The 18,767-nt window shown below is 48.9% G+C and overlaps 1 protein-coding gene across 3 annotated transcripts in view; it reads right to left on the reverse strand.

Moving 5' to 3' along the window:
- GDPD5 (glycerophosphodiester phosphodiesterase domain containing 5) overlaps positions 1-18,767 on the reverse strand; it is a 120,930-nt gene that overhangs the window by 79,191 nt on the left and 22,972 nt on the right. For 2 of the 3 annotated variants that reach the window (XM_083170395.1, XM_083170394.1), the window contains exon 2: positions 425-596. In XM_083170395.1, coding sequence (XP_083026521.1) covers positions 425-541 — 117 coding nt within the window. In that variant the 5' untranslated portion in view covers positions 542-596. Of the gene's footprint in view, positions 1-424; positions 597-18,767 lie in introns of those variants that run through there. The other variant, XM_083170396.1, reaches the window with a different exon arrangement.

Genomic DNA, 18,767 nt, shown 5'->3' on the forward strand with positions numbered 1-18,767 from the left:
ATCTTCCATACACCTCGAGTGCTCACATTGCTCCTAACATACAGATATAAAGGCATCAGCCTCTCGCCCGCTGTCACCGCTACTAGCGCTGTCCCCCCACACCAACCGCTGCAGGAAACCGCCACCGGCGGCGTGCATAAAGGACGGTTATTAAAGTTCTTTGACTGATTGGCCTGTGGGCCAATCAAAATATGGGGGTGGGGCTTCACGGGCGATTAGTTTATGCTGGACATCGATGGAGGGAAACCATCTAGTTCTCCCCCATTCATGTCAAAACTATTCTATATCGCCCATGAAGCATCAATTTTGAATCATCGATGGTCATCCCTAGCTCGCAGTCCCCCTCAATGCCCAGCTGTACCCACATTTACATCAGACACAGACCGTAACGCACGTATCCATGGTGACCGGACGGAGAACTGACCTTGGTGGTGTCGTCATGTGACCGCTGGTACCGCTTCCATCGGCAGCCGTAGATCCCGGTCAGGCAGGACAGGCATAACTGAGGCTCGTAGTACTGTAGCGGCTGGTGCTTTATCATACTCTCGCCAGCTCTTCAGCATCCGCGCATTAAACATCCATCAGGGCCTTCTCGGCTGCAAACAGAATGCGGACACGTTACAAGGCGGTCATTAACATCTAAAGGTTTTATCACTGGTCAAACAAGATACCACAATGGGGGAAACCGCTATCCAAAAGTGTGGGCGTATACTAAAAGGTTCCTTAACAGGTGGCTTCAATACTTTAAAAAAACGATTTAATAACAGAACATAAAGAAGGTTTAATTGTGATTTCTAATTGTATGATTAAAACTATTGGGCCGATTTAGAGTTGGGAGTAAATAAATAAATAAATAAAGAGCTAAAAAAATAATAATAATAATAATTGCATATAACCTGTCGAAAGCAGTGGCCCTAGTGTAATAACTAAACAATAACTAAATGTGCATTTAAACCGTCCACACCCCCCCCCCCCCAATAGTGCCTACTCCTGACCGCCCTTCACGCAGCCTCATCCAAACTGCCCTTCCTGCAGTCTGACCCTAACCTCCCCTCCCGCAGCATAAGGCCCCTTTCACGCACTCCGGCTCAGAAGCCGTGCCGCACACTGACGCTTAGAATGGTGGGGATGGCCACAGCCCAGCAGCCGTCCCTTCCAGTGGTGACATCCGGCTGTCGTCCCGTGCGAATGGACACAATCATGTCCATTATCAACTTCATGTCTTTCTGGCCGTGCTGGATTTCGCCGCCCGGCAGGAGCCGGAGCGTGTGAAAGGGGCCTTACCCTAACCTCCCTTCCCGCAGCCTGACCCTAACCCTCCTCTGGTGCCTAACCCAAAACTCCTCTCCAGCAGCCTAACCCTGTCTCAAAAACAAAACCTCCCCTCCCAATGTCTAGACTTAAAAAAAACTTTAATCAATCAAGAACTCATGAATATTACATCACTGGGTCCTTCCACCCCGAACAGAGTTGGATTAAGGTTTGTAGGGGCCCCAGAGCAACTACCTTGTCAGGGCCTCTACCGAGAGGATATACTGGCAACGTTATTGAGAAGAATAATGTGTAGATTCCCCATTTAGGTGTATCTACACATTAGGGTATAGCCATGAAGTCATTAGGAGCCTGTGACATCATGAAAGCTCAACGTAGCTGCTCGTGAACCCATAGGCTGAATATTAGTAAAGCCCCAAAATGGCCGCCACCAGGGGAAAAAACGCCTCAGCTGCACAGAGATCAACTATTTTCATTTATTTAAAAAAAAAGTCTAAAAATAAGCTAACGGTACAAGAAGACGTTTAATATATGCACTTACAGAAAACATTCTCTGATTATAACAGAGATTTCTTCAGGTCTATTTGTAGAACGCTTTCAGGATAGATCGTCCCCATCTTCCTTTACTCTTCAATGGGCAGCCTAATTTGCATACAAATTACTCTTCTAATTAGGTGGCGAGGTCACGCAGACCTCCTTCATTTTTAAACGAAAACATTTGCTGAAGCAGAGAGGCCGTGGCAGAATTCTGTGCCCAGAGGGGGAATAACGCTGGGCACACCCGGTAGGCGGGATAGGAGAGCGACAGGACCCGTTTATGCCTCCGGAGATGCCAGCTTAGTATAAGGGGCATACACACGGGGTGATTTCAGCACCCTGCCATTACCAAGAGTAACGTTAAATGCTTCTCGGTTCTCCAGCTCTTGTGCACTGAGCCCAGCGACCCCTAGGGGGTGTGTTCTGCACCAACACATACCCAGAAGTAGGCGAATACAGGTGCCAGATAGGGACCCACCCACAGCCCAATGGGAGTCACCAGTAACAGCCAGTGAGACATAAATCTGATCGCTTGGTGGAGCAAGGTCATCCAAACAGTCATTTAATATTTGTAAAAGCAAATAACGGATTAAAGAGCGGGCGTGAAGGGTTAGTCAAAATCAGGCCACTGCCAGAAAGCACAATTACAGCAGAGTAACATAATGAATGGCAGGCCAGGAGATGGGCCGTGTGAGAGAGTGGCTCCGATTGGTTAGAAGCCCCTATATGTAGGTCAGCTTATGTTACAGCCGTTTTCACGAACGGAAATTCTTCGCATTTTAGTCCTGAATAATTCAATCACCACAAAACCCCTGGATTTACAGGGTTCACTTGAACAGGAAAATAATTAGCGGAGCATGTGCAATTACTGGCAAATTAACACGCCAATAAATCCATGGTGTCTTCTCCCTAGTGCTCATTAGGCAGGAAGGGAATGTGGTTTCAGTAGTAATTAGGCGTAATGTGCTTCTGTAAACCGGTTACAACGTATCAATACACAGGGCAATAATCAGCCATGAATTAGTCAGGATGCAAAAGGCAAACAGCTCTGTAGCCGCAGCGAAGACAATTCTCCAGCTGACTGCAAATCAGGGATAATACTAATTCCATTTCCACAGAGTGTCACTGTATAATATACTGCAACTGTGGAGAGTGCTCGTGTCCTCCCTGATCATGTGACCATCACTATGGGAAGTGCTTGTGGCCTCACTGATCATGTGACCATCACTATGGGAAGGGCTCGTGGCCTCCCTGATCATGTGACCATCACTATGGGAAGTGCTTGTGGCCTCACTGATCACATGGGCATCACTAAGGGAAGTGCTCGTGGCCTCCCTGATCATGTGACCATCACTATGAGAAGTGCTTGTGGCCTCACTAGGGTTACCACCTAGGACCTTTAATTCCGGACACATGTTAATTACACAGGTTCTGTGGCAGTTTAAACAAGGAATTTGGTACTTACCGATAATTCCCTTTCTCCGAGGCAGCAGGGGACACTGCAGTACTGACGTATGAGATAGAGTGGGTGCGTAGGAGGAGTCGGCACTTAAGTGAAAATTTCGTCTGTGGCTGGCTCCTCCCCCCTCTATCTCCCTCCAGACCCCAGTCTTAAAAAACGTGACCGAGAGAGGAAGGGGACAGGCAAAGCGGAACCACAGACTGGAAAACAAAGAATACTAGGTAAACACCTCAACCAACAGTCATGCATTCTAGAAACCAAACACTCAGATAAATAATACAATCTGTAAAAATACAGAACTAGCAGGACCCCCAAACAATCATGGCAGGATCGGGACTGCTAAACGGGACCAAAGCGCTGGGCGGGCGTGCAGTGTCCCCTGCTGCCTCGGAGAAAGGGAATTATCGGTAAGTACCAAATTCCTTGTTTCTCCTACCGCAGCAGGGGACACTGCAGTACTGACGTATGAGATGATACCAAAGCCACTACACCCGGGAGGGCGAGCGCTGAGGATCCTGTAAGACAGCTCTGCCAAAGGAAGAATCTTCCCTGGCAAACCTATCAAACTTGTAAAACCTAGCAAAGGTGTTGGAGCCTACCCACGTGGCAGCTCTACAAACCTGAGTCAGTGACACTCCCCTGGCAGCCGCCCAGGAAGTACTGACCGATCTGGTAGAATGGGCAGTGATATTTGGAGGAACCTGAACGCGGGCTTTTGCGTACGCTTCCTTAATAGTAAGGCACAACCACCTGGCCAGAGTCTGCTTCGACGCTGGCCAACCCTTCTTTTCTGCCCCAAACAAAACAAATAAAGATTCCGTCTTCCGAAAAGAAGCAGTCCTATCCACATAAATGCGTAAGGCTCTTACGACATCCAAATCCTCTGAAGACCCAGACAGGGCCGGAACCACGATCGGCTGGTTCACGTGGAAGGAAGAGACTACTTTGGGAAGGAATTTAGGATTAGTCCTTAGTTCTGCACGGTCTCTGTGAAAAACCAAGAAAGGAGGACGACAAAGCAGAGCCCCCAGCTCTGAAACCCTCCTGGCCGAAGCCAATGCCAAGAGCATCAGGGTCTTCCATGTTAACCATTTCAAGTCCACTGAATCCAGTGGTTCAAAAGACTCAGATTTGAGAAACTCCAACAGGAGCTCCAAATCCCAAGGCTCAGTCGGAGGAACAAACGGAGACTGCAACCGTAACGCTCCTTTAAGAAACGTTTGCACCTCCGAAATGAGTGCCAATTTTCTGTTGAAAAAAACAGACAAGGCGGAAATTTGGACCTTAATAGAACCTAACCGAAGGCCCTTGTCCAGACCTGCCTGAAGAAATTCCAAAAGGCGAGGCAGCTGAAAAACCGCTCTTTCCACCTTCTTCCTCTGACACCATGCCACATAAGACTTCCAAATACGATGATAATGCTTGGAAGTCACCTCCTTCCTAGCCCTGAGCATGGTGGGGATTACTGTCACTGGAATACCCCGCCTTTTTAACAGGTCGGCTTCAACAGCCACGCCGTCAAACGTAGCTGCGTCAAGCCTGGGTAGGCGAACGGTCCTTGCTGCAGCAGATCCTCCCTGAAAGGAAGACGCCATGGAACGTCGGCTTGAAGAAGCTTCAGGTCCGAATACCAAGCCCTTCTCGGCCAATCTGGGGCTATTAGTATCACTGAAGCTGACCCTCTTTTTATCCGTTTGAGTACCTGTGCTAACAAGGGAAACGGAGGGAAGATGTAGATGAGGTCGAAATTCCAAGTGATCGAGAATGCATCCACCGCCCAGGCTCCCGGATCTCTCGATCTGGCACAGTAAAGAGGAAGTTGGTGATTCAGTCTGGACGCCATTATGTCGATCTGAGGAGTCCCCCACCGACGCGTGATGAGTTGGAAAACTTCCGGATTTAGGGTCCATTCTCCTGGATGGAAATCCTGGCGGCTTAAGTAGTCTGCCTGCCAGTTCTCCACTCCCGGAAGGAACACTGCTGTGAGATTGGACGCATAAGCTTCTGCCCATTGCAAAATCGGACGAACCTCCTTCATTGCTGCCCTGCTCTTCGTCCCGCCCTGACGGTTTATATAAGCAACCGCGGTCGCATTGTCCGACTGGATCATTATTGGCAGACCCCTGAGCAGGACTTGGGCCTGAAGGAATGCCAACCTGATGGCCCTGAGCTCCAGAATATTTATCGATAACCTGGCCTCCTGGACAGACCAACGGCCCTGGAAAGTATAGCCCTGGGTCACAGCTCCCCAACCTCTCAGGCTGGCATCCGTTGTGAGAATAGTCCAAGTGCAGGGTCTGAAACTTCGGCCCTTCAAAAGATGAGAAGTTGAGAGCCACCAGTTCAGAGACAGACGCGCTTCCCTTGAAAGCAGAATTCTCTTGTGGATCTCCAAGTGGGACCCCGACCACTGGGACAGAAGATTTTCTTGGAAAGTTCTTGTGTGAAAACGACCATACTGTAGAGCCTCGAAAGAGGCTACCATCATTCCCAGTAAACGCGTGCATGTGTGTGCTGACACCCTTCTCAAAGACAAAACGTGTCGCACCATCCTTTGAATTGCTCGCACCTTGTCCAAGGGAAGCGAGACAGTCTCGTTTTCTGTGTCCAAAATGAGCCCCAGGAACTTTAGCTTCCTTGACGGAGTTAGATGAGACTTTTTGAAATTTAGAACCCAACCATGGTCTACCAAAAATTTGCAAGTCACCATGGCGTGCTCTACCAGCTTCTCCCGACTTGGCGCTTTGATCAGCAAATCGTCCAAATACGGAATAATTGTTATTCCCTGGAGTCTGAGTGCTGCAATCATACACGCCATGATCTTTGTAAAAACTCTGGGAGCCGAGGACAGGCCAAATGGAAGAGCCCGAAACTGGTAATGGCAATCGTCTATTGCAAACCTCAGAAAACACTGATGGGGTTCCCAAATTGGAACGTGCAGGTATGCATCCTTGATGTCTAACGACATCAAGACCTCTCCCTTCTCTAGAGACGCCACCACGGACCGAATGGACTCCATTTTGAACCGCTGATAACAAACATGGAGGTTTAAGTCTTTTAAGTTTAGAATAGGACGCACCGAGCCGTCCGGCTTGGGCACCACAAAGACGCTGGAATAGAAACCTCTGCCCTGCTGTGATGCAGGAACTGAAACCACTACTCTTGCGTCTAAAAGACCCTGGATGGATCCACGTAGAGCCTGACTTTCCTCCTCTTTCCTTGGCAGACCTATCCGAAAAAAATCTTGAGGGGGGAGGCGACGCGAATTGCAGTTTGTATCCCTGGGAGATGCTTTCCAGAACCCATGCATCCCTGCAGTGGGACCTCCAGATTTCCACAAACTGCAACAGACGCGCGCCCACAATGGGATCCCCCACGTGGGCTGCGAGACCGTCATGCCACTGGCTTGTCAGTGGCCTTGGGATCTGGCCTGCGGGCAGTGGCGGCCGCAGTAGGGGCCACTCTGGCACCTCTTCCTCTACGGCCTCTAAAGGAAGAGAAGCCCCCTCTTGCCTTACCTCTGAAACCTGATGGGCCACGAAAGGCACGAAAGGAAGGTGCCACAAATTGGCGCTTTGGAGGCGGAGCTGAGGAGGGTAAAAACGCTGATTTGCCCCCCGTAGCCTGGGCGATAAGTTTGTCCAGTTCCGCACCAAACAACATATCACCTGAAAAAGGCAGAGCTTCAACCGCCTTCTTAATCTCAGCCTCAGCCTGCCACGGCCGTAGCCAAACGGCCCTTCTGGCCACAACAGCTGAAGCCGAAACCTTTGCTCCAAGGGACGCCACGTCTGCAGACGCTTCCCCTATATAAGTGGACGCGTCTCTGATGAATTCAGCCAAGGACAATAAATCCTCCTTAGGACTGTCCTGCTCTAAGCCAGACACAAGCTGAGAGGCCCATACCTCCATGGCCCGAGCCACCCAGGTCTTAACAAAACCCCCGCTGTGGAGAAGATAGACTTTAAGGTAGTATCCAACCGCCGATCTGGCGCCTCCTTCAGGCCGACCGCCCCCGGGACTGGAAGAGTCGACTTCTTTGAAAGCCTAGAAAGAGACACATCCGGAGTAGGCGGAGCCTCCCATTTTTCCCTGGATTCAGGGGAAAAAGGATAGAGAGACTTAATGCGAGAAGAAATTTGAAATTTCTTATCAGGAACTTTCCAGATATCTAACAGCGGGTTATCCAGCTCGGCCGAGTCTGGAAAATACACTGGCGTCTTCTGTACCCGACCAAAAATAGAAACCTGAGGCGGAGCCCTCGTTTCTTCTAGATTTAAAGTAGACCTAACTGCCCTGATAAGGCCGTCTACACCCTGAGCGTCCTCCTCATCTAAAAACTCCTGAGGAGACTCCTGAAATTGTGGAGTTACATACTCACCATCCTCTAAAACCTCTAGCCCATCATCATCATCATCTGAATGATGCGGAATAGCCAAAGACACCCCTGCCCTCCTTTTGGTAGCTACCGGTGAAGGAGGCTTCCTCTGTGAAGTGCCAGCTAGTGACTGTGACAGAGAATCCACAGAAGAAATAAGTGTCTTGGCCCAAACAGGCTCTGCTGCAGCCATGCTGGAAAGCTGAGACTGCATCAGCTCCCTGTCCTTCCTAGAGGCCACCAGTTCAGCAGCTAAACTTGCTAACACACTGTGAATGGGATCCACAGGAGGCTGTGGAGCCTGAGGAGAAACTACAGATGCAGAAGCCCTTGATAAATCATAACAGGGAGCACAGAGTGAAACACCCTTAGTGTGCTGTGTATATTGCCCCTTGCAGCTCTTGCAAGCATACAGCTTAACAGCTGCCTTGGAAGAAGTACCCTTTCCAGCCATAATAGTACAGGTGTCCCAGTGAAACACAAAGATACACAGGCTCACCCTCACACACACACAGAAACAAACAACACCCCTTAGAGCACAATCTCCTGAATGAGAAAGCCTAGGGCCTGGATTGTCAATAGGGAGAGAGGAGCCACAACCCTCCCAATGCGTGTGTGTGTAAAATCCTCCGTCACTTACAGTACCCCTGTAGAAACGGAAGACAGCGCTCACTGAAGACTGCACAGGAAAGTAGAAAACCGCCTGCAGACCTCTGTAGCAGCAGTCACCTCTCCTCTGCGATGGCGTCTGTGTGGAAGAAGGACCTCCCACAAGCCTTTCTTCCCGCGCCCGCCGGAGACTGATGACGTCATCGTCGCGCTGACGCTGCGACGATACTGCCCGGCCAGCGCGCTCCATGGCCGCCCCCTGCATGGTGCCTCGCACCTCCTGCTCTGGACAGCGGGGGAAAACGCCGTGGACCCGTAACGCTAGCCGCAAGCAGCTGCGGCGGGTCCCCGGAGCCGATGCTCCGGTGGCTGGGTACTGGAAGGGAGCTGCATGCAGTACCGACCAGACCCTCCAGAGCCTCCAGTAAAGCAGGCACCCTGTCCAGGGACTGCCTGTATATTCACTAAAAAACGCAACTATTTAAAATAAAATAATCAAATAAAAACCTAGTCTCCCTGAGGAGACCTTGCCGAGGAGACCGACTCCTCCGGCACTTTTTTAAGACTGGGGTCTGGAGGGAGATAGAGGGGGGAGGAGCCAGCCACAGACGAAATTCTCACTTAAGTGCCGACTCCTCCTACGCACCCACTCTATCTCATACGTCAGTACTGCAGTGTCCCCTGCTGCGGTAGGAGAAAATCAGGTGAAGTGGAGTCTTGAAGTCAGCCAGCCACAGAACCTGTGTAATTAATATGTGTCCGGAATTAAAGGGACTAGGTGGTAACCCTAGGCCTCACTGATCACATGGGCATCACTATGGGAAGTGCTCGTGGCCTCACTGATCACATGGACATCACTAGGGGAAGTGCTCGTGTCCTCCCTGATCATGTGACCATCACTATGGGAAGTGCTTGTGGCCTCACTGATCACATGGGCATCACTATGGGAAGTGCTTGTGGCCTCACTGATCACATGGGCATCACTAAGGGAAGTGCTCGTGGCCTCCCTGATCATGTGACCATCACTATGGGAAGGGCTCATGGGCTCCCTGATCACGTGACCATCACTAGGGGAAGTGCTCATGGCCTCCTTGATCATGTGACCATCACTATGGGAAGTGCTCGTGGCCTCCCTGATCACGTTGACCATCACTATGGGAAGTGCTCGTGGCCTCCCTGATCACGTGACCATCACTATGGAAACATCACTATGGTGATCACGATGACACGCGTTATCAGAAAGCAATATGGCTACCGATTGGTTCATCCGCACCCCCACTAGGCCACCAGGGCATATTTATAGGGCAAAGAGGGACACTTTTAGAGGCCATTCAGTCCTGGGGGATAAATGTCAGCATTGGGGGGGGAAGTACACTCCCCCCCCCCCCCCCCCCCACAATAGCCCCTTCTTAGCAAGTCCCTCACTGACCAGTAAACAGGCCACAGTAATATAGTATAGCATATCGCGGCAGAGACAGCATATCTACTACCATGAGAGTAATGTGGAGGATCCAGACCGGGTTTTGGAGCAAGGTTGGGTAATCAGCAGCACCTGTGATTGCCTTATGAAAGGGTTTCCAGGGCAAAGGGTAAATGCCTTTGATGGTGGATTATCTGCCCAAGCAATAGGCCGGGGTGTGGGCAATGGTAGGGACCACTGGAGCGTCTATGTTGGATTACCTGTATGCTGCTGCCTGTAACTACGCTTGCCTGTGGCATTAATCTGGTATGCGGTGACCTGCTGTTCAAAATAAACCTCAAAGTCTTCATTTGAATCCCCGCGTATGTGATCCTTTCCACAATATATAATCCTATATTAATGTAAACTTATTTTCTCACCGCAATAACAAGTTTGCAAGCAAGGATTCTCGTTATGACCGGCTAAAGGTATTCAGACACCGGATTATCGGAAATTGCGTTCACGTCAATAACAAGGACAGTCGTAGGCGGGAGTGCCGGAACCCTGGTGGGACTTTCTGCATGTCGCAGCTGAGGAACAGGCGACTCGCCACCTCTTAAATGCCCCTTTTTTAGAACATAAAACCATCCCAAGGACGAAGCAATGGCAGCACAAGGTGGAACGGTGCAGATTCCAGGCTCGTCATTAGCGTAAGACACCCATTAGCATTCTGTTCTCCCAGATTCCAGATAGGAGAGATATCAGTCACATGCTCGGAATTCCTTCCGTCCCTATCACCGACGCGCCATTTCCTCCGCATGTCGTTACACAATAGGAGAGAGCTGTGCCAGAAGATCACGTTGCTCAATAGGAAGAGTAAACATTTCAAGCACCTGATGATCCCCAGCAAGAGGCACACAGACAATGCCGCCTTGTAGCCTAAATAATGCACAGAGATAAGAAAAAGGGGGGGGGGGGGGGGGGGGGGGGGAGAACATCTTCATCGCTGTTGCACGGAATCGCTGAATCATTATACAGTTATTACAGGTTTCGGAGGTCACTAATACCGCAGAATACGCCGTTCTATCTCCAGTACATGCTCCCCCCTGTACTGGGCAGATACAGTATCTGTGCACAGACCGCCTTCATCCCCCGGAACAGACGCTCCGCCAGGAATTCTTGTCAGCGGCTGTGGGTGAGTGTCGCTCATGTGCCAATTAATTTGCTAACAAATTGGCTGAATCATTTTTTATAATGAAGTTCATCTGTTCAGCCAACTGTTGCTGAAGTCAAAAATATATCCTATTATACCCAAGCACAGTAACAGCATATACTTACGCTAATCACGGTACTTCTCTCTGAAAGCCTACACTTTATACACACGGTTAGGTCGACATGAATTGGGTAGACCCCGAAGGCCGACACACGATATAAGACGACACGGCTAAGGTCGATACAAGCATTTGGACAACAATGGCTAGATCGAAGCCAGTCAAAAGGTCAACAAGTGATTTTGCTTTTTTTTGAGCAGACATGTGCCGGTGGGCGGTATTTCGTGCCCTGCCATCCACTAGGGCAGGTGTGTATAAACTATGGCCCTCCAGCTGTTGTGAAACTACAAGTCCCACCATGCCTTGCCACAGTTTTGCAAATAGGGAATGCTAAAACTATGGCAAGGTATGCTGGGATGTGTAGTTACACAACAGCTGGAGGGCCGCAGCTTGGACATGCCTGCACTAGGGTGATGGCGGGAGAAGAGAATAGTGCGCTGAGCGTCTGCACGTCCCGAACAGAGAAACACGTGAATTGCTCCACCAGGCGCTTTCTTGCAGCAGTCGATGCGCACTACACTTGAATTCCCCCCATAGAGGTGAGGAGTTCAGACGTTTATTATATAGGATACATATAACGCACATTAATACATACGCATCATTTCTCTTCAATCACAGTGTTGGGTCATTTCGTTGGCTAAGCGGCACCCGATAACGATTCGATATCTGTGACCGCCATGATGGGCTGCCGTCATTGGCTGGCAGGGGAGGGAGGGACGGCGCGGCAGGGGAGCGGGGCCTTTGTTCTGAGATAGTAGAAGTAGGCGGTGCTGCACGGTCTATTTCGACATTTGATTCGGATGCTGCATATCGGTATAGAATCTGGTTCGGGTGCTGCATTCTACGGTGCGATTTGCACTATGCGCTACGCTAGTCAAAATCGATGGCACAAATCGCAACAGTGTTCACACAGCATAATGGTGCCCACACAGTGAGATGTGTGATACGTGCTGTACAATTTGGACTGATTACACTGTGCTATTTGAACTACATAAGAATTTGGACTAGACTACAATATGTAAAGTACATAAATCGCATAAGATTCCCGACACAGGGTGCGATGTGAACTGGACACGATACGATGTAGTTTATAGATCCCAATCTGTGCGTACTATTCTTCCTCGCAATACGGACTACACAGGAGCGCGCATCGTAAGGCACAATAAACACCACGTGATCTGAACCAGATGTGATATTGCCTGCACATACAGGCCAAAGAACGCTGTGCAATGTGATGGTGATGCGTTGTGATCTGAACAGTTCCAAATACACGCGATAATCACACTGCGTGTGGGCGCCTTAACCCGAACAATTCCATGCACCATTTGTTCCATCTGTATCCGCTTTCTCCGAGTCGTCGCTCCGGCCGCCACCGTGTTTATGGATCTAAACCCATTTTATCGTAAAAGTCCAATGATTGGGAAAGGGGAAAGCTACTATCCCATATGCAGCACTTATTGGGGATTACGCCGTGGGTGTCTGAGGCACCTGCAGCCATCGCAGCAGCGGTAACACGTGGGATCCAGAACTTATCCCGGACTCTCAGGTATTGTCGCTCTATCGCGGATTATTTTTTGCAGACTATTCCCCAGAACCCAGATTATAAATAAATCCCATCCAACACACTGGAACACCACGGGTTCAAAACATTGGGGGAGGGGTGGAGAAGCTTGAAGAAAGGTGAAGTCGAAAGCAATAATGTACCAACCAATCCGCTCGTCTCTGCCATGTTACAGACTGAAAAATGACAGTTATGAGCTGGTTGGTAGGTACTTTACCTCTCCCCAATGGTTACATAAATCCCCTCTTGTATCACCACAGAATAGATCAGGAGAATCATCTAGGTATAGGACTTCCTGTGCCAGCTGAGCTTACAATCTAGTTCCCTCATCGGAAGGGGTTGGGATCATTTGGTCTATTGCATTATGGTCGAAAGTCATTAGGTCGAATCCATTAGGTCGACATGCTAAAAGGTCGACATGACTCTAGGTCGACATGGGAAAAGGTCGACATGATTCTAGGTCGAAAGGTCATTAGTTCGACAGGTCATTAGTTCGACAAGGTCATTAGTTCGACATTGTCTATGTCGACATTCACAAGGTCGACATGGGGTTTTTCACTGTTTTTTTTACCTGAATGTCAACACAGTCGACATGGACACAGTTTAAAGTGCACTGCATCCCCTCGCATCGCTCGCTGCGCTCGCTATGCGTCGGGCACGGTGCCTCGCTACGCTCGGCACACTATTTTATTCTCCCACCACGCCCTAGTGGATGGTAGGGCATGAAATACCGCCTGTCGGCACAAAAAACAGTGAAAAACTCCATGTCGACCTTGTGAATGTCGACATAGACAATGTCGAACTAATGACCTTGTCGAACTAATGACCTGTCGAACTAATGACCTTTCGAACTAGAATCATGTCGACCTTTTCCCATGTCGACCTAGAGTCATGTCGACCTTTTAGCATGTCGACCTAATGACTGTCGACCATAATGCAGTAGACCAAATGACCGCATCCCATCGGAAGCACACACGGCTGTATTTGGCAATGAGAGGCATCCTTGCGCCCCATCCAGCACACAATCTATATTATTACTATTGAATCTCCGTATATTCAGTATGTATACACTATTATATAGGACATCGTGGAACACACAGACACAACCCATATGTACACAATAGGCCTTAATCCGTGGTGCTCGTCATCTATCCGTGGTGCCAGAGGTATGTACCCACGGGAGCGTTCTTTTTGGCAATACATCCTGTTTATTTTGGCAGATCCATAACCCTCCCGGGGAAGCAGAGATTATCCATGTAGATCTACCGGTTCCTGGGCCCAGAGCAGACACCGCTACGGGGCCACACGAAGCGCTCAGCGGCGTTACAGAGGATGAGGATCTGTAAGATAAGGTCACTGCATCTAGGAGATAACATATTAATAACCCTGATAACTGCTATGCAGGAGCCATATAAACTGTACCCCAACGCCGCCTTATGTTATACAGACACAAGCTGTACCCCAACGCCACCTTGTGTTATACACAGACACAAGCTGTACCCCAACGCCGCCTTATGTTATACACAGACACAAGCTGTACCCCAACGCCGCCTTATGTTATACACAGACACAAGCTGTACCCCAACGCCGCCTTATGTTATACACAGACACAAGCTGTACCCCAACGCCGCCTTATGTTATATACAGACACAAGCTGTACCCCAACGCCGCCTTATGTTATAAACAGACACAAGCTGTACCCCAACGCCGCCTTATGTTATAAACAGACACAAGCTGTACCCCAACGCCGCCTTATGTTATATACAGACAAGCTGTACCCCAACGCCGCCTTATGTTATATACAGACACCAGCTGTACCCCAATGCTGCCTTATGTTATACACAAACACAAGCTGTACCCCAACGCCGCCTTGTTATACACAGACACCAGCTGTACCCCAACGCCGCCTTATGTTAAACACAGACACAAGCTGTACCCCAACGCCGCCTTATGTTAAACACAGACACAAGCTGTACCCCAACGCCGCCTTATGTTATACACAGACTGTACCCCAACGCCACCTTGTGTTATACACAGACACAAGCTGTACCCCAACGCCGCCTTATGTTATACACAGACACAAGCTGTACCCCAACGCCGCCTTATGTTAAACACAGACACAAGCTGTACCCCAACGCCGCCTTATGTTATACACAGACTGTACCCCAACGCCACCTTATGTTATACACAGACACCAGCTGTACCCCAACACCGCCTTATGTTATACACAGACACAAGCTGTACCCCAACGCCGCCTTATGTATACACAGACACAAGCTGTACCCCAACGCCGCCTTATGTTATACACAGACACAAGCTGTACCCCAACGCCGCCTTATGTTATACACAGACACAAGCTGTACCCCAACGCCGCCTTATGTTATACACAGACACAAGCTGTACCCCCACGCCGCCTTATGTTATACACAGACACAAGCTGTACCCCAACGCCGCCTTATGTTATATACAGACACAAGCTGTACCCCAACGCCGCCTTATGTTATATACAGACACAAGCTGTACCCCAACGCCGCCTTATGTTATACACAGACACAAGCTGTACCCAAACGCCGCCTTATGTTATACACAGACACAAGCTGTACCCCCACGCCGCCTTATGTTATACACAGACACCAGCTGTACCCCAACGCCGCCTTATGTTATACACAGACACAAGCTGTACCCCAACGCTGCCTTATGTTATATACAGACACAAGCTGTACCCCAACGCTGCCTTATGTTATATACAGACAGGGAAGACTTCACAACCTGTATATACAGAATACTCTACCCCCACCCACTGACTGCACCGTACACAGCACCCCACTACCTGCAACAGACTCTGGTTGGTGTGCAAAAGCAAACTCCTTCTTTAATGGACAAAACCACACTGCACTGCAGGTGGGGCAGATGTAACATGTTCAGAGAGAGTTACATTTGGGTGAGGTGTGTTCAAACTGAAATCTAAATTGCAGTGTAAGAATAAAGCAGCCAGTATTTACCCTGCACAGAAACAAAAATAACCCAAATGTAACACACTGCACATGTTACGTCTGCCCCACCTGCAGTGCAGCACGGTTTTGCACATTAAAAGAAGGATTTTGCAAACCAACCAGAATCGCCCTCTCTGCCTGGATAGGATATGAAAACCAGTTTAAAAAGACTGCTTTAATATTAGATTATTGGCTATTATTCCTTTGGACGATTATTTTTTTATGAAACCCAGCACGTTGCATAATCAATCCGTGCTACAGCTCTGAGCGAAATATAAAACAATATAGCATTGTTATACCGAACAGGGATATTTATATACGTTACAAACCAGAACATCCGCCGCCTTTGTGTGGAACTCCAGACACTGTACTGGTGCGATTCAATTGTTGTTCCCCCAGGCACCCACTCCGTTGTTGTTCCCCCAAATCCCCATCACCTCAAACTGTTACTTGCGGTCATCTGTGTGGACACAGCTGTAACCCCTCCCGTGGTGACAGCCAATCACCCACTGGTCACTTACTATAGACCAGTGCTGCATCGGATACACAGCGCTCAACCGCAAGTCTACAGCGCTATTCAGTGGTCGCGGGATACGAGCAGATGCCGGCTTATAAAGCAAGATGGTGATTTTGCTCCAAGTACATCGCTAAAGGAGACGAGTGTCACAACATACAGGTGGTATCAACACACAAACCCCACGACGTACAAGATGGTATACTGTATATTTATGAGGGCCACAGCAGCTCTTTCTATCCAGTTCCAACTATTAAATTAAAGTCTGCATTAAATGACGGGGCTGCGGCCATCTTGGCTGCGCGCCTTGGTTCCCTGGGCACAAGGTCCCATAAAATCTCAATATGCCAGTAGAAAATCTATTCAACCATTTGTTTTGATTTTGTGTTTTTGGGGAGGCAGGAGGGGAGGGGTTGGTTTGAATATTTACAGATAAGTCTTCAATACACCATGGGACACGAGTCAGTCGCCAGCTACCGTGCGGTTCTGCTAACACCGGCCATTTTTGGCACATATTTCAACTTGAAAATGTGTAATTTGATGCGATACTTGTACAACAGAAATTAACATGGGAAAAGTCCGCAGATATTTGGTTCAGCAGCCGCTATGATGTATGAGGACACATCTAAGTTTGGCGGTTTTTAACACAGGACTTTGCATTTCCCGGAACATTGCCATAATCAGCAAATCAATTTAATTGGAACACGGTGGCGGAAGAAGGGGGGAGGGGTTTAAGCAGGAGAACCAATCTCTTAAATCATAATCCCGCTTACTGGCACCGGTACAGATGTGATAGGGCAGCATTAAAAGTTAATGATCATCAGCAACCGAGAAACAAAGTCCACAGAAAACTACTATTTGACCTATGGAAGAGCGGACGCTGTACTCATTGTGGGGTTTATTAGGTTTTATAAACATGTGCAAAATAAAAAATAAAATAAAAATTCAATAAAATTTTTAATAGATTTGAAATTGGAAGTTCAAACTAGACCTAAGGCAACCGCACAGGAGTCTCTTTAATGTGTTTAGTAATAAATGTCAGCATTTTCCGAGCACGGCGGTGCCCTTTCCATCTCCTCCGAGCGGGCATTTAGTCTGACCATTCCCGGTATTGATCGCACGTTACTACATCTGCAGCATTTAAATACCCTTTGCTGCGGTGCGGGTGACTATGTGGGGTCACAGTCTGACTACAGCGGGGCACTAAGCCTCGTCTACAGTGCCAATATAGAAGACGACCCGGGCGCTAGGAATGCCCACTGAGGGATCCGCAGACACCATACGCTGGATTGTAAAGATTAGATCCACAAGGCGCTGCTGGCGTGCATTGGTTCCTGACAGTCTATTGAAGTTATGCCAAATTCAGTTCATGATCAATACTTTTATTTGTTGAAGGATTCTGAGATCACATTAAACCCTTTTCCCAACCTCTTAAATCAGGACGACACTGTTAGCAGGCGAGGAGACCTGCGCTACAAATATCTGATAACGAGCAGCCGAAAACGATGAGAGGCCTATTTATCAGCAAGTGATAGAACGGTTTATGCGCGATAAAAACTCCTCTACGATAAACGGGGCTTCAGCCAATCAGCCCCCAACTGTCATTTTTCAAACACACAACAGTTTGGAGCTGAACACGACAGATGGGAGCAGATTGGATGGAGCCCTCATACGGAATTAGTTTTATCATTCACAAAAACGTTTTAATCACTTGTGGGTAAATGAGCCCCAAAGTCCCATTGATGGGCAGCTGGCTGCAACTTACACTACATGGTGCTTTGTAGTCCGATCTGATCTCGCCGACCCATCTCCTCTCCCATAATACCAGAATCTGGGGTAATGCAGGTGTACTGGAGACAGCTGTATCACCAGTATGCATGCCTAGAGATCCCTGGTTCGGATGGGTCACGTGTCCTGGACCAGGCTCCCATCATCCATACAATGACAGGCGGTGGAAACATCATCCCTGGGAAGGCGACAGCTCCCACTTGTGCCACTTTCCTGCTGACTGCGCCACACTGGGGAGACGCTACGGCTGACACAAAGACACAAAAAAAACACAAACTATTTACTGGAAGCCTACAGGGCATTGCACGGAGCGGGTGACGCAACGTCTGATCAATATCGGTGCTGATTTCTGTGTCCCCGCTTCCTGGCATGATTGGGCAACGGTGTATTGTTTCCGCAGCTTAAAATAAAAGGTTATTAATAGAAACGCTGACAACTGAGGCACAAGATGCCCCGCTCCTGGCCCAATGTCGCAGGTTATCGTATATAGCCAGAATCGGTACATCTGTTAGAACAGACTTAGGTCTACAGTCATTAGGTCCACCCCGTAAGGTCGACTGGCCCCAAGGTCGGCAGGGGTCTAGGTCGACAGGGGTTTTTCACTGTTTTTTGACCGGAATGTCGCCAAAGTCGACATCGACACAGTTGGAGTTGAACCGCAGCCGATCACTATGCTTCGGCACGGTGCCTCGCTACGCACAGCACACTTTTTTATTCTGCCACCACGCCCTAGTGGATGGTAGGGCATGAAATACCGCCTGTCAGCACAAAAAAACTGTGAAAAACTCATGTCGACCGAAAACCATGTTGACCTAATGACAGTCGACTTAAGTCTCTTCTGAAAGATGACCGTTTCCCATACAGCCTAACAGGAGGTACCGTGAGGGCAGAATATAGTCATACGTACTTGCGTTGCTACATTT

This window comes from Crinia signifera, chromosome 2 (genome assembly GCF_055691185.1).
Source record: "Crinia signifera chromosome 2, ASM5569118v1, whole genome shotgun sequence".
Lineage (NCBI taxonomy): Eukaryota > Metazoa > Chordata > Amphibia > Anura > Myobatrachidae > Crinia > Crinia signifera.